The sequence below is a fragment of the Panthera onca genome, chromosome E1 (assembly GCF_046562875.1).
Source record: "Panthera onca isolate mPanOnc1 chromosome E1, mPanOnc1 haplotype 2, whole genome shotgun sequence".
NCBI classification, from domain to species: Eukaryota; Metazoa; Chordata; class Mammalia; order Carnivora; family Felidae; genus Panthera; species Panthera onca.
Genome location: NC_138352.1, coordinates 51,737,111 through 51,759,523, shown reverse-complemented (window position 1 = coordinate 51,759,523; position 22,413 = coordinate 51,737,111). Strand labels below are relative to the sequence as shown.

General features: G+C 57.4%; 1 protein-coding gene across 2 annotated transcripts; it reads left to right on the top strand.

Annotated features, from left to right (window-relative positions):
• The first annotated feature begins 14,421 nt into the window (after positions 1–14,421).
• Positions 14,422–21,288, top strand: WFIKKN2 (WAP, follistatin/kazal, immunoglobulin, kunitz and netrin domain containing 2). Of its 2 annotated transcripts, none has more exons than XM_060646412.3 (2): positions 14,422–14,606; positions 18,400–21,288. In XM_060646412.3, the coding sequence occupies exon 2, from the start codon at positions 18,469–18,471 to the stop codon at positions 19,918–19,920; it is 1,452 nt and encodes a 483-aa protein (XP_060502395.1). In that variant the 5' UTR covers positions 14,422–14,606; positions 18,400–18,468; the 3' UTR covers positions 19,921–21,288. The 2 variants fall into 2 exon arrangements, with proteins under 2 accessions (XP_060502395.1, XP_060502394.1); XM_060646411.3 differs by lacking the exon at positions 14,422–14,606 and adding an exon at positions 14,652–15,700.
• The last annotated feature ends 1,125 nt before the right edge of the window (positions 21,289–22,413 follow it).

Genomic DNA, 22,413 nt, shown 5'->3' with positions numbered 1-22,413 from the left:
GGCTATACTTGTAAAATTTTATGCACCTATTCATTCAACAAAACTTTGCACTGGGCACCATGCAAGGTGTGGGAGACGCAGTGGTGACTAAGGCATGGTCCCTGCCTCGCCTCCAAAGATCTTGAGGTCTGGCTGGGGAAACATGTAGTCACCAGGACGAACAGGACAGCTTCCCAGGTCAGGGAAGCAGGAAGCAGGAAGCACGAAGCAGTGACTTTTTTTTTTTTTTTTTTTTTTGAGAGAGAGAGAGACAAATTGAGAAGAGAAATGCACCAGAGTATCATAACGCCATCAAAGGCATTTTAGCATTCTCGATGGTTTTCATTCATGATTCAAGATATAAAAATAATAAATTTGGGGAAAAAATAAATTTGGGGGTGCCTGGCTGGCACATGCCATGGAACATGTGATCTTGGGGTCATGAGTTCAAGCCCCACATTGGGCATAGAGCTTACTGAAAAAAAATAATACACTTTGTTCTGGATGTGCTATTAAAGTCTTAGGCCAGAGAGAGAGAAAATATCTTCCCATTTTGGAAGATTACCCGTAGATAAGAGGAAGAACCATATGACCTCAGTGTTAGAATAAGCTGTTGGACTTTGGAGTGGTTTGTAAACTGAATGGACTCCATGTATGAGAAGACATCTGACCAGATGCCTCTTGGGAACCAAGAATGCTTCCGGATGTCGCAGGATGTGCAGATGGGACTCTGAAGTCTCCTGGCGCTTACATGATCAAGGTCATCTGGGGAATCGGCTCAAAACCCTGGTTGCACCTTCAGAATCATCTGGGAGCTTGAAAGCTCTCACACCGGGGCCCCATGCTTGTGCCTTTGACTTAATTAGGGTAGCGTTCAGGTGCTGGTACTTTTTTTTTTTTAATTTTTTAATGTTTATTTTTGAGAGAGAGAGAGAGAGACATAGAGTGTAAGCGGGGGAGGAGCAGAGAGAGAGGGAGACACAGAATCCGAAGCCGGCTCCGGGCTCCGAGCTGTCAGCCCAGAGCCCGATGCGGGGCTGGAACTCACTAGCCAGGAGATCATGACCTGAGCCGAAGTCGGACACTTAACGGACTGAGCCACCCAGGCGTCCCTAGGTGCTGGTACTCTTTAAAAGCTCCCAGATGATTCTGAAGGTGCAGCCAGCGTTGAACCACTTGCTGTGGCGGGAGGAGAAGCGTGATGTGAGAGGAGGGGTTACTGAGGACGCAGCGGGGACAAATCTCTCTGCACAACAATGTGGGGTAGAAAGGAGTTGGAGAAGGAGCTACCAGGGCAGTAGGTGGAAACCTGGGTGGGGGGGGTTCGTATCCCTAGAGCAAAGGGTCTAAAGGTCACGGGCTCCAGAGAGATGGAGAAAACCGGGACTGGGTATATCATTTAGGGTCAAGGCCGCCGCTGGTGGCTTTAGCAGCAGGTGCATTGGCAAAGTGCATGCGGGAAGCTGGATGGGAGCACGTGGATTCGGGAGGCAAGAAAATGGACACAGAAAATGCAGACCGAGGCTCCAGGCGGGGGGAGAGGCAGGGCTGTAGATGGAAGGGGAATGTGGGATCAAGGGAATGATTTCGTTGTGCAGGATGGGTGAGACTTGAGTGTGTCCGAATGCTAATGGAAATAAATGGTGCAGGAGAGAGGAGGCAGTGAGCGTTTGGGAGAGAGGAGACATAAATGATGATATCAAGTTGCTAAGAATGTGGAAGAGGAGGGAAGGGGAGGGGAGGGGAGGGGAGGGGAGGGAAGGGGAGGCATCCAGCACATTAAAACCTTCAATCGAGGGGCGCCTGGGTGGCTCAGTCGGTTAAGCGTCCGACTTCGGCTCAGGTCATGATCTCACGGCTGGTGAGTTCGAGCCCCACGTCGGGCTCTGTGCTGACAGCTCAGAGCCTGAGCCACCTTCAGATTCTGTGTCTCCTTCTCTCTCTGCCCCTTCCCAGCTTGTGCTCTGTCTCTCAAAAAATAAATAAATGTAAAAAATACAAAAAAAAAAGGGGCACCTGGGTGGCTCAGCCGGTTAAGCGCCCGACTTCAGCTCAGGTCATGATCTCGCGGTCTGTGAGTTCGAGCCCTGCGTCGGGCTCTGTGCTGACAGCTCAGAGCCTGGAGCCTGTTTCAGATCCTGTGTCTCCCTCTCTCTCTGTCCCTCCCCTGTTCATGCTCTGTCTCTCTCTGTCTCAAAAATAAATAAACGTTTAAAAAAAAAAAATACAAAAAAAAAAAATAAGAAAAACCCCTTCAATCGAGGGACGCGTCATCTGTTGTGACAGGATGGAAGATGGAGAGGGTGGACAAAGGAGGAAGGCTCCTCTTACCAGGCGGGTTCCGAGAACACTCATTCACCCACCGTTTACTCGTGGATGGGGTTATTTTCAAGGGCATGTGTGTGGCCTTGACACATGCCCTTGGGTCCACTTCCGCTCTTCCAGGAAAACAGTCTGGTCCTTTCTCTTTCCTCTCTTCTCCCCCGTGGCAGCCAGACCTGGAGCCGCTGTCCCAGGACGGGTTCGCTGGTGGGGGCCCCAGCTGTGCCCTCTTCCGGGCCATCTTTGCCACCTGGGGCCGGGTGTCCGGCCAGTCAGCCCGCCCTGACCCCACGGCTCACACCCTGGGGAGGAAGCTGGGAGGTCGGAGCCGTCCTGAGGGTCCTGGCCCCAGCTGCCCCCTCGGTCTGGGTCTCCTTTACTAGGGAGTCTTGCAGAGAGAAAGGGGCTCAGGCACAGCCCCTAGATGCTAAGAATGATGAATGTGATACTGTGCTAGGTCCTAGCACCAGGTCCCCTGGTCGGGGATCCCCAAGGGGAGGACTAGCCGTCGGGTTCAGACATGGAACCCTCATCCCGACCCCCTCATGCCCATTGCCCTCAGTGGAGGGCTCTTTGCCTCCTCGGATCCTTGGGTTCCTGAGGCCACACTGGGCAGACGGACAGATTCCAGGTCACTGCTCCTGGGTTGGAACCTGAAGGGAGGGAGGGACCGACTCCCCAGAACAGGCGTCTCGTGCCCCCTCTTTCCCTTCGCGCTCACCCGCACTTCCCTGCTGCTGACTGGGGAGTAGCACCTCACAAATCTTCGGGGCGGCCCTCCCTGTCCTCTGCCATGATGCCTGCCTGCCGGGCTCGGCGTTAGAGAGGCCCGTTCGTCCAGGGCCCTCCCTGGCAGGACATCCTCCTGGTGGCTCCTGACGAAGGGGCCTGGCCCGTTCTCTGCCCCTGTTCTGTGTCCCACTGACCCCGGCCTATTTCGCGCTCACGGGAGATTCCCAAATACCGACACAGTGAGTGGTTCTTATGTTTTCAGCTGGCAGCTGGCGAGAGTAGTGCTTAACCGACCGGTCTCCTGTGGTCCAGCCTTCACTGAGCTGCACATCGGGTTTGTTACATGTGTTTGTTTGTTTTCCCAAATCCCCACTCCCACACCTGCCCAAAACAGAATCCAAAGTGCAAAGGAAACATTTTTTAGATATATATAAATAACTATTTATATATATTTGCATAAATATATATATATTCTTTTTAATGTTTATTTATTTTTGAGAGAGAAAGGGAGTCAGAGTGTAAGGGAGGGGCAGGGAGGGAGCGAGACACAGAATCCCAAGCAGGCTCCAGGCTCCGAGCCGTCAGCACAGAGCCCGACGTGGGGCTTGAACTCACGGACCACGAGATCATGACCTGAGCCGAAGTCGGACGCCTAACCCACCGAGCCACCCAGGTGCCCCATTAAATATATATTTTTAAGTTTATTTATTTATTCTGAGAAAGAGAGAGGAAGAGAGAGAGAGAGAATCCCAAGTAGGCTCCATGCTGTCAGCGCAGAGCCTAACGCAGGACTCGAACCCACATATCATGATGAGATCATGACCTGAGCCGAAAACAAGACTTGGATGCTTAACCTACCGAACCACCCAGGCGCCACAGGAAACAGGTTTTTTTTTATTATTTTTTTAACGTTTATTTATTTTTGAGACAGAGAGAGACAGAGCATGAACGGGGGAGGGTCAGAGAGAGAGGGAGACACAGAATCGGAAACAGGCTCCAGGCTCTGAGCTGTCAGCACAGAGCCCGACGCGGGGCTCGAACCCATGAACTGCGAGATCATGACCTGAGCCGAAGTCAGATGCTCAACCGACTGAGCCAGCCAGGCGCCCCAGGAAACAGTTTTTTAAACGGAAGGTAAAATCAGGGCTTCCTTCCTGGTGGTGGTGTAGGCATGGGTTAGAGACTCTCCCCTCTGAGCCGAGACCACAGGGACTCGTGTGGGCTCACTCTTCTCCGGCCTCCATGGCTGTCTTCCAGTTCCTTGAATGGCCCATGTAACCAGGCACCTCACAGCCTGTGCATGTGCTGTTCCCCCCTTGCCTGGCTGCCTACAGTTCATCGTTCAGGGGCCCAACGTCCACATCACTTCCCCTGGAAGCCCTTCCCTGACCCCAGCTCTAAATTGGAAACAGGGCTCCTAAACCCTGACCCTCCCTCCTGGAATCTGAGCCAGCCAGGTGTTCAGAGTCCACTCCAGCTGACTTCCCACCCTTCGCAGGTGGACAAACAGACCAGGCAGAGGAGGCCAGCCCATATATTTCCTTTAATCACCCCTGAAATGTGCCATTTACCTTTTGTGTGAGCGTTTGTCTAGTATCTGTCTCCTCCACCAACATTCCAAATCCACGACCCAGGAGGCCCTTTAATTCACTCCATCCGTCTCCCCAGTTCTAAGTACAGCACAGGACACACTCTGACTCCTGAGAAGTGCTTGTTGTGTAAATAAGTGAAGAATCAATCAATCAGCCAAAGGGTGGTTGAGGCTTAGGGTCTGTTGATGGTTAAAAAAAAAAAAAGTTGTACAACCCTTGTTCTAGTTATGCACATGCATACGTGTCCTGAATCACAACGAAGAACAAACATTTGAGAGCCTCAGCCGTCGAGCACTTCCCTTCCCCAGGGTCCCAGACGGCAGGTAGGGCTCAGTTCAGCCTCTCCCTCAGCACCTGCCTCCTGTGATCCTTCCAATGCCAGCAACCCTCTCGCCCTATGGGGCAGGTCAAGGCTTCCAGCTGCTGGGCCATGTTCTCGACTGCTCTGGCCTCCCAGGTTCTGCTGGGTGCCTTTACTTTGAGACCATCTTGACCCTCAGCTGATAAAGAGTAAAACGGAGAAGAGAACACACTCCAGGGAAGCAATTAGCTGGGCAGTGTAGGAGGCACACAAAGGGGCAGGTCGCAGTGGTCGTGCTAATGAAGCCTTGACCCTGGCCTTCTGGATTAGGTAGCATGAGTCCACAGGTTTGTGCAGGGTTGATTGAAGCAAGCCCCTGTGCTCACTGGGCAGGAAAGTCTTCCGTGAGGTCTGGCAACGGGCTGGCATCTAAGCCACTCCGAACTCGGGGGCCTTTATCAGCCTCAGCTGGGTGGAGGAAGTTGGGAGGAAATCCAATTGTGAGCTCAATCCCATCGTCATCTCTCCCTGGCGAGTGCTGTCCTACATGGAAGGAGTCTCTTCTTCGCTTTCAAGGGGCTAGTCATGTCATTCTCTTTCCCCTTCTCCCTTTCCCTGAAAGAAACTGGAAGAAAGAAAAGGCTGTCCCCAGCCCATCAACCAAAGCTTCCACTGGGCCATTTCTCTGCCAGCCCGCAGTCACTGATGACACGTGGCCCACCCTTCTCCACTGCCTCTCCAGCCTCAGCCTGGAGCAGAGAGCCGGCCTCCCTCCCTCCCTCGTGATACTAACCCAGGGCCTACCCGAGTGCTGTGCTCCGGGTGATGGGGCCTCCCTAAGTCTCCCCACCCTCCCCCATCACCTCTTTGCCGCATCTGACCCTCGCCACCTCTCAGAGTCTCAGTGACATAGTCCAACCTTAAAATTATGTCCGAACCCCTCACCACGATCTATAAGCCCAGCAGGGTGTAGCCCCTGCCCACCTTGGCAGCCTCAGCCACTGGCTACTTCTCTCTCTCTCTTTTTTTTTTTTTTTTTTAATTTTTTTTAATGTTTATTTATTTTTGAGAGAGACAGAGACAGAATGTGAGTGGGTTAGGGGCAGAGAGAGAGACACACACAGAATCCAAAGCAGGCTTGAGGCTCCAAGCCATCAGGACAGAGCCCGACGCGGGGCTCGAACCCACCAGCCGTGAGATCGTGACCCGAGCCAAAGTCGGACGCTCAACCGACCGAGCCACCCAGGCGCCCCGACTTCTCTCTCCTTCTGGGCTCCGGCCTCACCAGCCTTGCGTCTGAGCTGGTTAAGACTCTCCTCACCTCAGTTGAACCCTGCTTGACCCACTCTTCCCCTCCTGGTAGGCTCCCTGCCCCCCTCCCCCGCCCCGGGCCCCTTGCCAACATGCACTGGTTGTAGTTGGATTCCTGAGCACGTGACTTCCACACCTTTCTCTCCACCTGGACCGTCCACTTCCTGAGCACCAAGGCTAAGCCTGGTTTCTGTCCCCAGGGCCTCGTATACTACCCGGCACGCAGCAGGTATAAAATCAGTCTTTCCCCAGTGAATGATTATTGAATGACAACCCATTTCCCTGCGGCTGTCCCGGTACCCCTATGATCATCCCAATGTTTGGTACGTTGTGAATTGTATAGCGACTCCCCCACCCACCTGACCCCCTCCTGACCCCCTTCCCACCCCCCTGCCTCAGTTTCTGGGGCTCCATCTTGACGCAGACTTGGGACTGTAGACTTGAACACACCCCCAAAGCTCTGGTCTCCCCTGACACTGGCCTCCCTTCCTCCCTCAGGGCCGGGTTCAGTCTGTGAGGTATTTATTCACTGTCAAGGTAGGCGAGCTAAAAGGCCCCTTCCCAGATACCAGCTTGGCTCCGGTTCTCTTGGGGTTACAGTCACGAGCCAGCTCTGCTTACCAGAGCCCGTCAAACCCTCTGTGTACCGAGCACCTTACCAACCTCTGCATCCAGGGCCTCTGGGGCTGGCTCAACCCGGCTTTATTGTAGCCCACTGGTATCCCACAGACCCACGGGGATCGCTGAGAATCCGCATCCATCTTTATCCGACACCGCATCATCCTGCATAGCAATTGACTTTCCAATTCTAAAACCAGAAGCTAGTTTACAGGGCAGACAAGATGAGACACCCCTCCAGCTATTGGGGAAGGAAGGAAGGAAGGAAGAAGGGCAGGAAGGCGGGAAGGCGGGCAGGCTGTTGTGACAGCTGTGGATGGCCCGCCCAAAGCCAATCAGAACCTCTTTCTCCCCTTGCTGCAAAGCAAGAACCATCTCCGGACTCCCTTGCAGCTACAGTCATGTGACACGGTGCTGGCCAGCGTGTGGGTGTGGTCGTGCCACACTCTCGGGAGCTGTCCCCTCCCTGAATAGATGGACGAGTTCCAGGGGCTTCGGCCCTCCCCCCTAATCTGGGTCTGGAATGAGGAAGTATCCAGGGGAGCAGCCACCATTGGGTGTTAAGGACAAAAGCCACATGCTGAGGGTGACAGAAAAGTCAGGAGTCAGGGCCTTGAGGAATCAGCCAGGTTGCCTGGGACTTCCTGTTCTGTGAGAAAAGTAAACTCCTAGTTCTTTAAGCCGCAGCGGCTCAGCATCTGTTACACGCAGCCGAAGGCACTCCAACTTGACGGTTCTTCTGACCGTTGATCTTTAATGCTCAAGGTCACTGGCTTCCTTCTGCCAAAATGCCTGTGACCGTGCCTCCCCCACCCACACCCAGCAGCCATGGAGGTGACCCCCACCCACAGTCACCCTTCTGTCTCCGTTCACCTGCACCAGCGCCAGCTGTAACACCGCCCAGGAGGACAGAGCGACAGTCCAGCTGCCACCCCATCCTGAGCCCTTGTTGCCCTTCCCGGCGGCTGGGGCCTGACCTCTGCTGCCAGCTGACTCTGGGTCCCCGGCGAGACCCAGGGGTCTCATGGTTCATTGTGTGGTCCAGCTGTGACTCCCTGAGGCCTACCCCAGGGCTCTGGACTGCCCCACCAGCCCCTTTCCTGGTGTTACCCTTCAGTAGAGCTTCTTGGACATTCTGGGCAGAGAGAATGGCCTGAACAAAGGTATAGACCGTATGGTACACATAGGGGGCCGACTGTTCTGGTGTGCCCGGGTCTAAGGAGTCTCCTGGGAGAGAGGAATTTCAGGGCTAAAACTAGGCTAGTCGCAGGCCAACCAGGAGGGCTGGTCATCCAAGTGGGACATTTGGAGAACACCAGTCGTTCTGTCCGGCTGGACCATCAGGGTGAGCAGTGAGGCTGGAAAGGTGGTAGGGGCAGATCTCAGAGGGCCCTGGAGGCCGTTAAATTCTGACCGGGAAGGGTCTTGAAAAGCTTTCAGCAGGTGTATTCGTTTCCTGTGGCTGCCATAACAAATCACCACAAACACAGTGGTTTAGACCAACAGAAATGTATTGTCTCACAGTTCTGGAGGCCAGAAAGCCGAAATCAAGGTGTCAGCAGACCTCGTTCTCTCTGGAGGATCTAGGGGAGAATCCCTTTCTTGCCTTTTCCAGCTTCTGGTGGCTCAAAGGCTCCTGGGCTTGTGGCTACATCACTCCCATCTGCCTCCTTCTGTAAGTGCCCTCCCACCCCGCCCCAACCTCGGCATCTCAGATCTCCCTCTGCCTTTCTCTTGCGAAGACAACCGTCACTGGATTTGGGGCCCTCCTGGATAATCCGTGATGAGCACATTTCAAGATCCTTAATTCCCTCTGCAAAGACCCCTTTCCCAAGTAAGACCACATTCACAGGTTCTGGGGGTTAAGACATGGACATAACTTTTGGGAAGCCGCCATTCAACCCTTTACAGCAAGGAAGCATGTGTTCGAGTTCGGAATTTGGAAAGAAGACTCTGGAAGCAGAGAAGAGCGTGGTTGAAGAGGGGCTCATGGAAGCCTGGGGAGGAACCAAGGGCCGCGGCATGGTGGGAGTGGTGGACCCCACTGGGGCACCTTCCTTCGCCTCCAGGGATGCCCCCTGCAGACTCTAGGTTCCTTCTTGCCCAGAATGGCTGGCGGGCCCAGGGATGGGCATACTCTCCCTTGCCTGCCTAAAGCTGGTCTTTGGAGTTCTGGTTTCCTGTCCTAGGACCACTGGTCTCTCTCCGGTGTGACTGACTCCAGGAATATTCACTCCTGCCCTGCAAGGGCCCGGTCTGCTTGGTGGGATCGTCCGTTCATTCAGCATACACGGGTAGAGTGCCTGCTCTCTGCCTGCCAGGGGTCCGCAGCCCAGTCTGGGTGATAGATGAGAAATAAACGGTTTCGGCCCCGCATAAACGGTGCTCAGGTGTATCATGGGCAATCCCAGGAAGGTGACGGGCCAGGCCATCCTCACAAAGGGCCTCAAGTGTGGATTTTTGACATTATCCCTGAACCAATTTACACTCAAACGAACAGCAACCTGTCCTGACAGCGTGGAATGATTAAACCTTGCCACGGGTTTTATACCCCAGTTTTGGCCTTTTGTTTTGTTTTGCTTTTTCATTGTAAAACCAATACCAGGAACTCCGCAAACGAGAGGTGGCGTGGGCCTTCCTCAGCCCCTGAGATCAGGAATGCCTCTTGAAAGACTCGGGGCTGCCAGGATGGGCTGGGAAGGAGTTGGCCCGGAGAAGGAAGAGTGTCCATGGCAGAGGACAATGTCGGGGGGGGGGGGGGGCGGTGCTGGGGGGGGGCGGGGGGAAGACTGCGTGGAGCTTTTTAAGGATCTGAATGAGGCAGCTTCCAGAGTTTGAGAAATGATAAGACTGGAGAAGGATACTGAGGCAGAAGTTCATTCATGGTGATCTGGGTTAAATGCTTTGGCCTTCATCTTGAAGAGGTGGGAAAGCCATCTTTAAATTTTTTTTTTTAACGTTTATTAATTTTTGAGAGAGACAGAGCATGAGCAGGGGAGGGGCAGAGAGAGAGAGAGAGAGAGAGAGAGAGACAGAATCTGAAGCAGGCTCCAGGCTCTGACCTGTTCAGCGCAGAGCCCGACGCAGGGTTCGAACCCATGAACCGTGAGATCATGACCTGAACTGAAGTCGGACACTTAATCGACTGAGCCACTCAGGCGCCCCGGGGAAGCCATATTTAAGCCGGAAGTCTTCAAGTAATGGTTCAGTCGGGAAGAGGCCTGTTTTTCACGCCCCACCCCCACCATGTGGTACCCTACAGTGGGGGTCAGGAATGCATCTGGTTTTAGGAACATGTGTCCCTTTGTGCAGCAGTGTGTAGGTGAGCAGGGAGACCCAAGGGTCTGAGACCTTCTCATTTCTCTCTCGTCTGGAGGGGAAAAAACAGTAAGGCAGAGAAGGAGGGAGTGTGTGGGTGGGGTAGCCAGAAGAAGCTTCTAGGATAGGGACGGGCTGAGCAGGAGGGAGGCTGTGCCCCTATTCGTAGCATTCCCATGAGCCCCAAGGCCTGGGAAAAGTGGAAACAGGGGCTGTGGCTCTCCCCCAGCAGAGGAGAGCAGTGGAATGGACAGTCACTCTGCAGCCCTGTGGTCTTTTGGCTTCTACGTGTCCGTGTTTGTCTTGGCTGAGAGCTGTTTGGGGCTTTTTGAAGCTGATTCCATGAAGGCAAAGCTGGAGGAATCAGGACATGGGATCGCAGAGGAGGGAGCTGGAAGGGGCCTCAGATGGGGAAGCAGGGGTGGTCGCATAGTGAACTGATGGCAGACCAGGCTGCGAACCCAGGACTCCTGACTCCTCGCACAGTCGGGAGTGCTCAGCCTGAGCAACATGGAGCTTCCCATGTGGGCGAGGGGTCCGACACGGGGCCGAAATCCACTGAGCACCTGATGCCCACCTTCTCCAAGGAGGCGTCTGGGGGCTCAAAAGTGCCCAGAAGTTGTGTCTCCTGTCCTTGCTTCCTGACACACAGATCTGTTCAAACACTGACCAGCTTCCAGGGACTCAGCCCCCTGTCCCGGGTCTTAGGGGCAGGGGTCTAAGGAGGCCAGGCCGGCCAAGGGGGCTGGGCTATGCCCCACCACAGCCAACCCCATAATTCTCAGATCTCGATTCAGTGTTGCCTCCCCCGAGGCCCAGTGGGGACCCTCCCATGTCCTGCTCCGCACAGATGCCTGGAGTCACGTGTCCCACAGCTGAAGGCTTCCCCTGTTCGCCTCCACCATCTGCTGAGGCCCCATAATTATTCCGAAACCCAGTGCAGTCTCACTCGGAGGGGAGAGTTCACACAGCCCTGTAATGTAACCCAGGCCCGCGGCCGCTCTGGCAGGGGGTCCCCAGCTGGGTAATGAGCTGCCCGCTTTATTGAATTCCCTGGTTTTGGTCTGACGAATCACAGCCTGTAGCCAATGCCTCCCGGGCCTTCTGAGAAGGCCTCTGAGCACCCTTGCTGGGGACTGCTTTCTCCCCAGCACCCTGCTTCTTGGCTTCTTACATTCTTCCTCCTCCCACAGAGGTTTAAAGCAAGGATCAGGGCAGGGAGGCTCCCAGGGGGTTGGCCTCCCCCAGCCATTGGGGAGAGAGCGTGGCTGCCTCGGGTCCAGGGGCCCAAGCAGGGTGGATCAGCGCGGGCTGCTGCTTTGCCTTTCCTGGGGCCGCCCCACGCAGAAGCAAGACCTGCCGCTCCCACCCCCACCCCGTCTCCCAAACCTACTGACTTTCCCCTCACCTCCCCTTTCTGGAGGCCTGGGCCCTGCAGAGGGAGGGCCTTGGCCGAGGAGTCGGTGCTACGGGCCAGGCCTTTCCGAGGGGGAGTAGTGCCGGAAAGCACCTTCTGTGCTCCGTCTTGCCTGCTGCTCAGGCTCTGGGACCCACCGCGCCTCACATCTGCACAACAGCAGCCCTGGGCCTCTCTCCCCCTCCCTCGCCCCCCCAGCACTTGTAGGGACCCCCCCCCACACACACACTAAGATGGCCCTCACTATCCTCATCATGCGTTTGCATGCTGTGCTCTCTCTGTGGACAAGGACGGTCATCTCTGTGTACCTAGGAGTAAGCACATAGTAGGTGCTTTAAAAACCATCAAGGAAGGAAAGGGGGAGGAGATGCTTCGAGAGGTAAGAGGTTTGATCTGGGCGTCCCCACATGTGTGGCCGGTCCCCAGAGGGGAGAGGCCTGGGCAACCTGGGAAGTGGTGTTCCTGTGTTGTCCCGTCAAGGCCCCCGGGGCTTGGGAGTTGTTATGTGAAGGGTGAGCCTGAGGTCAAGGGTCACCCAGAGCCCACTGTCCGGGGTGGCTTCTTGCAGCTACACCTAGAGTTGGCCTTGAACCCACCCTGGAGAGGGTGAAGGGGCTGTGGCCGCCCCGCCCCCGACCTCCGCAGCGGTGGGAGCCGGAGAGAGCTCTTCCTGAGTTCAAGTCCAAGCGTGCCCGCCGTCCCCCCGGGGAGGGGGGGAAGGCAGGTGACACTCCGGAGGTCAGGGCCCTGCTCAGGTGACTCAGCCCAGGCTCCGCTCCAGGGAGGCTCACACTGGCTGGTGGGAAGGAGGCCTGGGGGATGGTACCAGGGGTGTGGTGAGGGTGGGGTCCCTGCCGCCCTCCAGAGAAGACAGACACGAAGCAGTCAGATCTGAGGAAGTGTGGGAGGAGCCCAGGAGGACACTTCAAAGTGCTCCCAGAACAGCTTATAAACAAGCTGGGCTGGCGGGGTGGCCAGCGGGGGACCTTTCTGGAGGGGCTGGAAGCAAGCATGGCTTGTGTGAAAAGCATAGGACAGGGGTGCAGCAGGGAGGGTGGGAGCCTCGGGACCCTGGGCAGGCCCAGCTAGCCGCTCGGTGACTCGGTTTCCTCTCTTGTACAATGGAGGAGCTCACAGCGACATCTCCAGGGCTCCCTCCTGGGGCTGGCGTGAGGGTCGGCGGGATGATGTAGGTGAAGACACCGTGTGGGCTCCGAGCCCTGATCAGATGTTATTTATTATTCTGAGCTGTGTTTTGGTGGGAGACTTGGAAGGGCTGAGAGGGAGAGCTGGGGCGTTGTAGGCCCCTTCTTCCCCGATGCTGTTTTGAAAGTTCTCAGAGTGGAATGGCCAGAAATGGGGCCCTGGGAGGGAGAGAGGACCGTGGCCCTTGACAGGGCTGAGCTGGGAGGACACAGGCCTTTCTCAGTCAACCCCAAGGAGTGGGGGGTGGGAGGGAGCCTCCCCGTCTCTGCCACCTCTGCTCTGTCCCCACTCCCCTGTCCCCCCCATTACCTCTAGTGGTCTCAGGTGACTCCCCAGAAACCAGTCTCTTCTCCCTGGATACTTGTCCCCAAGTAACAGGGCCGTGACAATTCCTCTAAGCCCTGCTTAGAAATGTGTCACCGTCCATTTCCCTCTGTGATTTCAAAGGAGGCTGCACAAACTGCATTTGTCAAGTGCGGGGCTGAGGCCCCGCTCCGAGCAGCTGGAACACGGGTTTATGAAATTACAGGCAATTCAGAGCAGCCGGCGTCGCCACTGTCTGGCTTCATTATGGGGACCGGCCTTGGAGGGGGAAGTTTATTCCAATGATTTAGGGAATTAGGACCTGACACCCTGTATTAGCTTTTTGACATAAGCAGAAAAGACAGATCTTGCAGAACGACCCACACTGTGGGGAAGGATGGGTACAGGCAGGGAAAAGGCCATACACCACGCCTGGAGGAAGAAGAAAAGTCTGCAGGGTGGAGAAAAGGGTTGTGCTTTTTCTACAGTCAAATTAGATGGCCAACGCTAGCCCTGAAGGGGAGAGTGGACCTGGGAAAGGAGGGGCCTGGGCTCCGGACTCAGTTTCTCCGTCTGTGAAATGAGAGCACTGCTGGGGGCCTTCCAGGTCCCTTCTGGCTCCGACTAGTGCTGGGACCACGCCATCTAGTCTCCCTGGGACACAGCATCTCGGTCGCCGCTCCTCAACTCCTGTGTGGTTTGGCCTTTAAAAGGTACCTCTCTTTTCTGGGGATCCGTCTCCCCGCCACCTCTCGCCCTCTGGGGGTCAAGTGACCAACGCAAAAACATTTTGGCCAGCTCACTTTTCGGGGGCGTTTGACATACCTGCCCTTTCCTGTCAAACAGGAGAGACATGGTCCCTAACCTCCCGGCAGCTTCTGACTCTCTCCCTGCCCCCCTCCACCAAGACAGCGTCTGATGTTTCACCAACTGCCCCTCCGGCCTGTAAAAACCAGAGCTGAAGCTGCACCTTAACAGCAGTCCTGACAGCCAGGTGGGGGAAGGGAGGTTCCCAAAGGCTGCTGCCCGCACCCCGCAAACTGGCCGCCCCGTCTTCCCGGTCGACGGTGGCATCCCATAGCGCTGTGCGACGGGGGGTGAGTTGCTTAGCCTCTCTGGGTGTCTCTTCCTCAAATCTGCCACGAGGGTAGTTGGTTGTGAAGATGAAGGGACGTGATGTGTGCGGAGAGCCTGGCACATCCTGAGAGCCCGGTAAACACTAGCAATGAGTATCACTCTCACTGCCCACGGTGGCTGACCTTGGGCGAGGTTCTCCAGCCCGGAACCTTCTCCTTTGTAAAGTGGGGGGAAGTGACAGGACGGCCGAAGTACCCTGCACCGCTGGAGGGCTCAGGGAACCTGTGTGGTGGTTCGCGAGGGCGGCCCCGCCGCCCAGCGCTGTCCTGAGACACTCACCGCGGAGGTTTTCTCGGAGCGGACGAGTGTGTCAATCGAGGAGCGAGGAATGTGATAGGTCCCGGCAGCTGGGGGAGCCGGAGCATATCTGGTATGTGTCTCTGGAATGATTTGGGGGCAATTCACCGAAGTTGGAACTTGAGCCGTGAACTGCCCGGGACAGAGAGATAGGGAGCTGTCCGAGCGCACACCCCCCGCAGGGGGACCTGGTGCGGGGGCGGGAGGCGGCTTACACGGCACAGCGCTGCTGCTCAGGCCCGCCCTGGAATGGCCGTGAACTTGTTGTTTTTCCACGTCATTTGCTCTCAAATGTGCTATCGGGCCAGGCGATGCTAACCCTGTGGCTGCAGGTCCCTCCTCGTAACAAGCGATTGTGTGTTCTTCAGAGGTGGCCACGGGGAGGAGGGGGCCCGGCCCGCGGAGGTGGGGGAAAGGGAAACAAACCGCTCCTTTACAGTGAGCTTGCGTGTCCCGGAGCCAGCTCCCCCCCAAAGCACATGCCATTTCTGGCCCTTGAAGGGGTTAAAAGGCCTCCTGGAGTCAAAAACAAGCAGGTGTCCCACCGTGCCAGATACGCCGCCTAAACCGCTTCCAGCTTTTTTTTTTCCCCTTCTGCAACAAGTCTGTGATCAGCCACGGGACAGAGGAGCCAGCAGCCCGCCTGTGACAGGCATCAGGTTAGCTCGCTCCCACTTGGGTGGCGCGCCCAGGATATAAATCCAGGCTCGGGCCCCCGCCGCGGCTCCTCTCCCTGCACGCTCAGGAGAGGGAGTTTCCTTGCGAAGACCTTTCCTTTATCTGAAGCCGCACGGCCCAGCGGGCTGCACTGACTTGTTGGAGGCAGCCGGAGGCAGCCCCACCGAGGAAGCCTGCTGGGGTGGCGGGGAGGGCAGGTGTCTGTAGCCCAGAGAAGGACAAGGCCCTGAGGGGCTCCAGCCCCTGGTCTCGTCCCAGGGGAGGTCTCTAGCCACCATAGACCGCATCATGTGGGCCCCGGGGTGCTGCCGGCTCTGGTCCCGCTGGGCGCAGGTGACAGTGTTGCTTCTGCTGCTGGGGGTGCCCCTGAGAGGCCTGGCAGTGCCACCCATCCGCTACTCTCACGCTGGCATCTGCCCCAACGACATGAACCCCAACCTCTGGGTGGACGCCCAGAGCACCTGTAAGCGGGAGTGTGAGACGGACCAGGTGAGTGGGAATCCAGACGCCGGACGCGGACCACGTGAGTGTGTTAGTGGGGGCCGTGGGCTGGGGAGGCTCAGGAGCACCTGGCAGGGCCCAGGAACACAAAGGAAGTTGGGCCCCAGGCCGCATGGAGATACGTAGGGCGTGATGTCTGTCCGGGTCCGAGGCCCCGATGAAGAGGTGGGTGTGATGTCCAAGCCCATCAGGGATGGGGAATCCTGGGATTCCCAGTCTCGTGTTTGCCGAAGGCTGCTCGGAGCCAGAACTAGGCCAGGCGTGTCGTGTGGTCTGGTCCAGCCCTTCAGCCCCCCATCAGCAGGTGAGAGCAGACACTCAGGGCAGTGCAGCGAGCGGCACAAGGTCCCGTAGCCAGGGATGGGAGGGTGGGCGTAGAAGCTGCGTGTCTCTGACAACAGAATGAGGCCTCCAGGCCACCTGCCCAGGGGTTTGCACCCTGACCCGGAGATCAGACCAGGCTGATGGGGAGAGTAGGCAGGAACAGCTCTGAATAGACTCTCTGGTTGGCCCTGGGAGGGAAGTGGAGTGAGCTCCAACCTGCCAGCTTCCTCGGTCCTCCCTTCTGCTCTCATCAGAGCAGCCTGGGCCAAGCAGGGCAGGGCTGGGGTTAGAGCAATTCTCTCCCGGCTCCCGAGTCCAAGGGCCCTTCCTGCCACTCCCCACAGGGGATGGAGAGCGTGCTGGTACCTAGCAGCTGCCTGGACAGAGGCGCTTCCTGCCGGCCTGGCCAGTTCCTAGGGCTCGGGGCTGGGCTGGGCTGGGCTGGGCATCACCGGGGCACGGGAGAGACCCTGGTGTGGCCTTTTCCAAATGCATGGAATCTCCAGAAAAGCCCAAGATAGCCCTGCAGAGAGTGGCCTCTGCCCCATGGTGTCCAGGGGACAATTGTCAGACCACTCGGGCCAGACGCTGGCAGTGAGCGATGGTGGTGATGGAGGAAGGGGAGATAAGGAGTGTGGAGGCAGAGCACTCCCATTCAGCTGAGGTCACGCGGTTCACTGGCTACATTTGCAGGGAAGTCTGTTTCAGTGGCTCAGGCTGGCCTGATAAATCAGGTGGCACGTGGGACAGGGAGACTCTGGCTGATTTGGCGTGTCTTGGGGGAAAGGCACCTGTGTGGGGCTCGGGATTCATGAGCCCCTGGGCCCTTAAGCAAAAACTGTTCTAAGAATTCCTCCTAGGTTCCCTGTGCCCAGAGACACCTGCCCCTGGTCTCTGAGGACCCAACCTTTCAGAACCATCGGGGTCCTAAAGGAGCTTCCTGGGCCAGTTCTTAAGGAATTTTATGACCCTCGGGCCAAGGAGCCGGGTCTCCTGTCTGTTCCCAGTCCCTCCTGCCCTCCAGCCCCCACTGGGTCTCTCGCCCTCAGACCCCAGCTCCGAGATTCGCCCATCCCCGGACCAAAGCCTCGCCTGGTGTGGCCCAGAAGTCTATGCCAAGCAAGGGCTGCACAACAAAGTCCCCATTCTGAGCCGAGAGGGGAAAACAGTAAACAGGTCAAGCGGGCAGGCTCCACACAGCTCCGGTGGGGGATTTTTTTCCCCCCTCTTAGCTGATGTGGAATGTCAAAGAGGCTGAAATAAAAGTCAGAACCACAAGAGGCCAGCCCTAGTGGGGAGTAATTCACAGAGCCACTACCAGGGCGAAGGATTAGGACTGTTGCCCGCCTGCCCAGCGAGTACGATGTGTTATTGTCGAAAACACCACGTGAAGTCCTTGTTTGTGTCGGCCCCAGAGCATGTTGCTAATTTCGAGGAATTAAACTAATGCCTTATGTGGCTCCACAGAGATTCAGGGGGGATTACAGCCTAGTAAGTCCTCGCTGACGACTTTGCTGACCTTTGCCACCCAAGGGGACTGTTTTCCTTGTTGATTTCCCCATGAAACGTCCCACACGTCGGAACTGAGCACCTGGGTCTGGCACAGCCCTCCGTGGTGAGACCTGGCATCCTGGGCCTGTCCGGCCTGTCCCTCCCCTTGGCTTTGAGCGAATGTGGTCCCTTCACAGAGCTGTCGTTCCTGACGTGTGTGTGTGTGTGTGTGTGTGTGTGTGTGTGTGTGGCCGGCCTCGAACTTCTGCCCCGGAGGTGTCCGATTTTTCTTTCTTAGGGTTTGGTGTGACCTCTTCAATTCGGCCAGGGCGTCCTCACCCCAGTGGAAAAAAGACAGAAAGGCAGGCTCATTTGTTCCAAACTAGACCTCAGAACCCCATCCACCTGGAGCTTGAAGCCCTTTTCTGCCACTTGCCGGCTCTATGGACTCGGGCGTCACTTCTCTGAGTCTCTGCCTTTTCATCTGTGAAATGGTAGTAAGAAAACTTCCCCTCCCATAGGTACGTGGCCCGCCTCTTCTCACACTACTGGCTGTGTGACCTTGGGCAAGTTACCTAATCTCTCTGTGCCTCAGCTATCACTACCTGTCAGGGGAGGATGATGATTGGGCCCACCTCCCGGGCTCGTGATGAGCCTAAGTCGGCAGGCAGAAACGTTCTTCGTGCCGCCCTGGCAGATAGCAGGAGCTATGGATACGCCAGCCACTCTTACTGTCAGCACGTTTGGCTCACGGTAGGCAGTGAACAGATACCAGCTCCCTTCCACGGGAACCGTGGGATAGGGGTGGGGGAAGCCTGTCCGCTCTTCCGGCTGGTCCTCACTCAGGCCTCTCGATCTGGCTCCCTCTGCAGGAGTGTGAGACCCCCGAGAAATGCTGCCCGAACGTGTGCGGGACCAAGAGCTGCGTGGCCGCCCGGTATATGGACGTGAGAGGCAAGAAGGGCCCGGTGGGCATGCCCAAGGAGGCCACATGCGACCACTTCATGTGTCTGCAGCAGGGCTCCGAGTGTGACATCTGGGACGGCCAGCCCGTGTGCAAGTGCAAAGATCGTTGTGAGAAGGAGCCCAGTTTCACGTGTGCCTCCGACGGCCTCACCTACTATAACCGTTGCTACATGGATGCTGAGGCCTGTTCTAAGGGCATCACGCTGGCCGTCGTCACCTGCCGCCACCACTTCACCTGGCCCAACACCAGTCCCCTGCCGCCCGAGACCACTGTGCGCCCCACCACGGCCTCCCCGGAGACCCCCGGGCCGGATATGGTGGCCCCTGCTCTGCTCAACCACCCCGTGCACCAGTCGGTCACCGTGGGCGAGACGGTGAGCTTCCTCTGCGATGTGGTGGGCCGGCCCCGGCCCGAGATCACCTGGGAGAAGCAGCTGGAGGACCGGGAGAACGTGGTCATGCGGCCTAACCACGTGCGCGGCAACGTGGTGGTCACCAACATCGCCCAGCTGGTCATCTATAACGCCCAGCCCCAGGACGCTGGCATCTACACCTGCACGGCCCGGAATGCCGCCGGGGTCCTGCGGGCCGACTTCCCACTGTCAGTGGTCAGGGGGGGTCAGGCTGTGGCCACCTCGGAGAGCAGCCCCAATGGCACGGCCTTCCCCACGGCTGAGTGCCTGAAGCCCCCCGACAGCGAGGACTGTGGCGAGGAGCAGACCCGCTGGCACTTCGACGCGCAGGCCAACAACTGCGTCACCTTCACCTTTGGCCACTGCCACCGCAACCGCAACCACTTTGAGACCTACGAGGCCTGCATGCTGGCCTGCATGAGTGGGCCGCTGGCCGCGTGCAGCCTGCCCGCCCTGCAGGGGCCCTGCAAGGCCTACGCGCCTCGCTGGGCCTACAACAGCCAGACGGGCCAGTGCCAGTCCTTCGTGTACGGCGGCTGCGAGGGCAACAGCAACAACTTCGAGAGCCGCGAGGCCTGCGAGGAGTCCTGCCCCTTCCCGCGGGGGGACCAGCGCTGCCGGGCCTGCAAGCCCAGGCAGAAGCTCGTTACCAGCTTCTGTCGGAGCGACTTCGTCATCTTGGGCCGGGTGTCCGAGCTGACCGAGGAGCCCGACTCGGGTCGCGCCCTGGTGACCGTGGACGAGGTTCTAAAGGATGAGAAGATGGGCCTCAAGTTTCTGGGCCGGGAGCCGCTGGAAGTCACCCTGCTCCACGTGGACTGGACCTGCCCCTGCCCCAACGTGACGGTGGGCGAGACGCCGCTCATCATCATGGGCGAGGTGGACGGCGGCATGGCCATGCTGCGGCCTGACAGTTTCGTGGGAGCGTCCAGCAGCCGGCGGGTCAGGAAGCTTCGCGAGGTCATGCACAAGAAGACCTGCGACGTCCTCAAGGAGCTTCTGGGCTTGCACTGAAGCCCCGGCCCCTCCCCGGCCCCCTCCCTGGCCCTCGTCCACCCACCCGCCCCCGACGCCCCTTGGTCCAAAAGCTGGGCAAGGTGAGGTTAGACGGTCTTAGGCCAGCAGGGAAACAGCAATCGGTGAAAAATGGTGGAAAAAATGGCACCAGAGGTTCTTAGATCAACTAGTCTTTGGGTTCAGTAAGGGGCCCGTATTTTCTTTAGCTGAGGGGGACAAAAGGAGAAGCCTGTAGACGCACATTATTCCTGGTGACCAGTCTGCTTGTGTGGATGACCCTCTCTCTGCTGGCCAGCCCCCTCCGCTGGCTCCCCGTCCCCAGCTGGCTCCCAGCCAGGGGTCCAAAGAGGGCATCTGCACGGTGGTCACCGGAATCACGGAATGGATTGGTCTGCAAAAGGGGTAGGTGGGGAGAAAAGGAGGGCCCAGGGACTCGGACAGATTCCCCACAGCCGCTATGGGCAGAGACTGCTTCACGTGAGGGCTTGTGGGAAGTGGGAAGGGCAAGGCATGGTCTGACCCAGCACACAGCTGGCCCTGAGGTGGCGGTCAGCCCGTGCCTCGGCCAAATTGGCTCTGTGGTCCCTGAGGCCACCATGGCACCAGCAGAATACACATGTTCTGTGTTTCTCCTTGGTTTTATTGATTGGTTTATTGACGGTCGATTTATGAATTCAGCTCTGTTCAGTCCAACTCAGTGGGCGCTTTGTGAACACTTGCTGGGTGCCAGGTGCTAGGGCACAGAGAGGTATTAGTCACCGCCCAGCTCCTAGTTGGCTGAACGTGAATGTCCAGATCCCAGGGCTCCCACCCCCACCCCCACCCGGCCCGAAGCAGACCCATGGCTGGCCCTCCCCATTTGCATCTGCCACTGGCTCCCTCGGACAGAAAGCAGATAGAAGCCCCAGGATCTGTCCTGGTGGGAAGGGAAATATAGGAAGAGGAAAAGTCGGGGTTGGGGGGAGTGGGTAAGTGAAAGACGAAGAAGGGAAGGAGGAGGGGAGACCGTCCTGGGAAAGAAAAGGAATGTTGCTCGATGCTTCCATCTGGTGGTGGCCTTGGGAGCTGCAGGGACCTGAGGAAAGCTCTAGGTGCAGCCCGGCAGGGCAGGTTTGGGGATGGGACAGCTTGTTGGTGACTTCTTGTTTCTGGACTTCCTGAACAGGACCAGCCACCCCCTCCCCCCCACCACCACACACACACTAAAGGACTTGAGAAAGCCACCGTCAGCTCTACATCTGCCCCCCATCCCTCCTCAGCCCTTCATTCTGTCCTGGCCCCTCCAAAGCTAAAGAAGGTCATTGTGGAGCCTTCCTCAAATGTAGGGAGGAAGATTCCAATTAAAAGCTCATAGTATCAAAAGCCCTTCTTGTGTGATTTGTTTGGCTTAATGTGTGTGGGTGGGTGGGGGGGGGGGGTAGTGTCATTTGCTCCGGTGACCTTGCAGGAGGGAAGTCTGGCCAACGGGACCATATATGGGTGACAGAGGGACACTAACATTCGCCCCACTTTGGAGCTCTGAGGCTCCTTAAATGTGGTGCTCACCGCAGCTCAGGAAAGCTGAGGCCAGAGAGGCCAGGTGACTTACCCAGGAAGATAGGGGGCTTAGGCCCGGATGTTCGGACTTAGGTCCCAGGCTCCCTGCCCGTCACGACAGCATGGCGGGCCAGGGGCAGACTCCACTGATGGTGTCGTGTTTGGAAGCACGATGTTGGAGGAGATGTGAGTGGGGCAGGAAGAGGCAGGTTGCCCAGCTGTGGCTCCTTAGGGGGCCTCTGGGTGAGTCCGGGTCCTGAAGCCCTACATGTGCTCAGAGCACAACGCTCTGTTCCCAAAATGGGGACAGCAGCACCTTTGGTGTCGGGCGCCTGTGGCTATTCCCTGTCCTGGGAGTTGTGGCCGTGGCATGCCCCACATCTCGTCTGTCCCTGAGGCTGTGAGCCGGCCGAGCACCAGGGACCCCTGCCCCCTTTCCACTTCCCCGGGGGGGTCTTCCGGGAGGAATCCACACCCAGCCCCATCCAGCCTGGCCAGGTCTGGCCCATCTCTCCTTAGAGATAATTCCTGCAGGAAGGAGGAGGCCGGGATCGGGAGACAAGCTGTTCCCCGACAGAGAAGAGAGGCCAGAGGAGTGGGGGCTTCTCAGGTCACCTTGGGGAAGATGCTAGGCACAACACTTAGCCACCAAGGAGGTGTGAGCACTAACCCCAGGCCCCCTTCCTGCTTGGGTCAGGGAACCAGGGAGGTAGGGGAGGACTCAGCTCCTCACCTGCCCTCAGCAGTTTGGGGACGTTCTGCTGCACCTGCTTCTAGGCGGGGGTGCCCCAATAAATGACACACTGCCTTAGAGCCTGAGGGGTCAAGTGTCCACATGCTAGCACCTGTCACCTCCCTTCTCCCCGCCCCCTCCCTTGCACGGATATGGGGCCTGAGCCCTAGTGGCTGCCTGGTGGAGGTGTGACATTCAGGGGACACCAATTTCAAATCCAC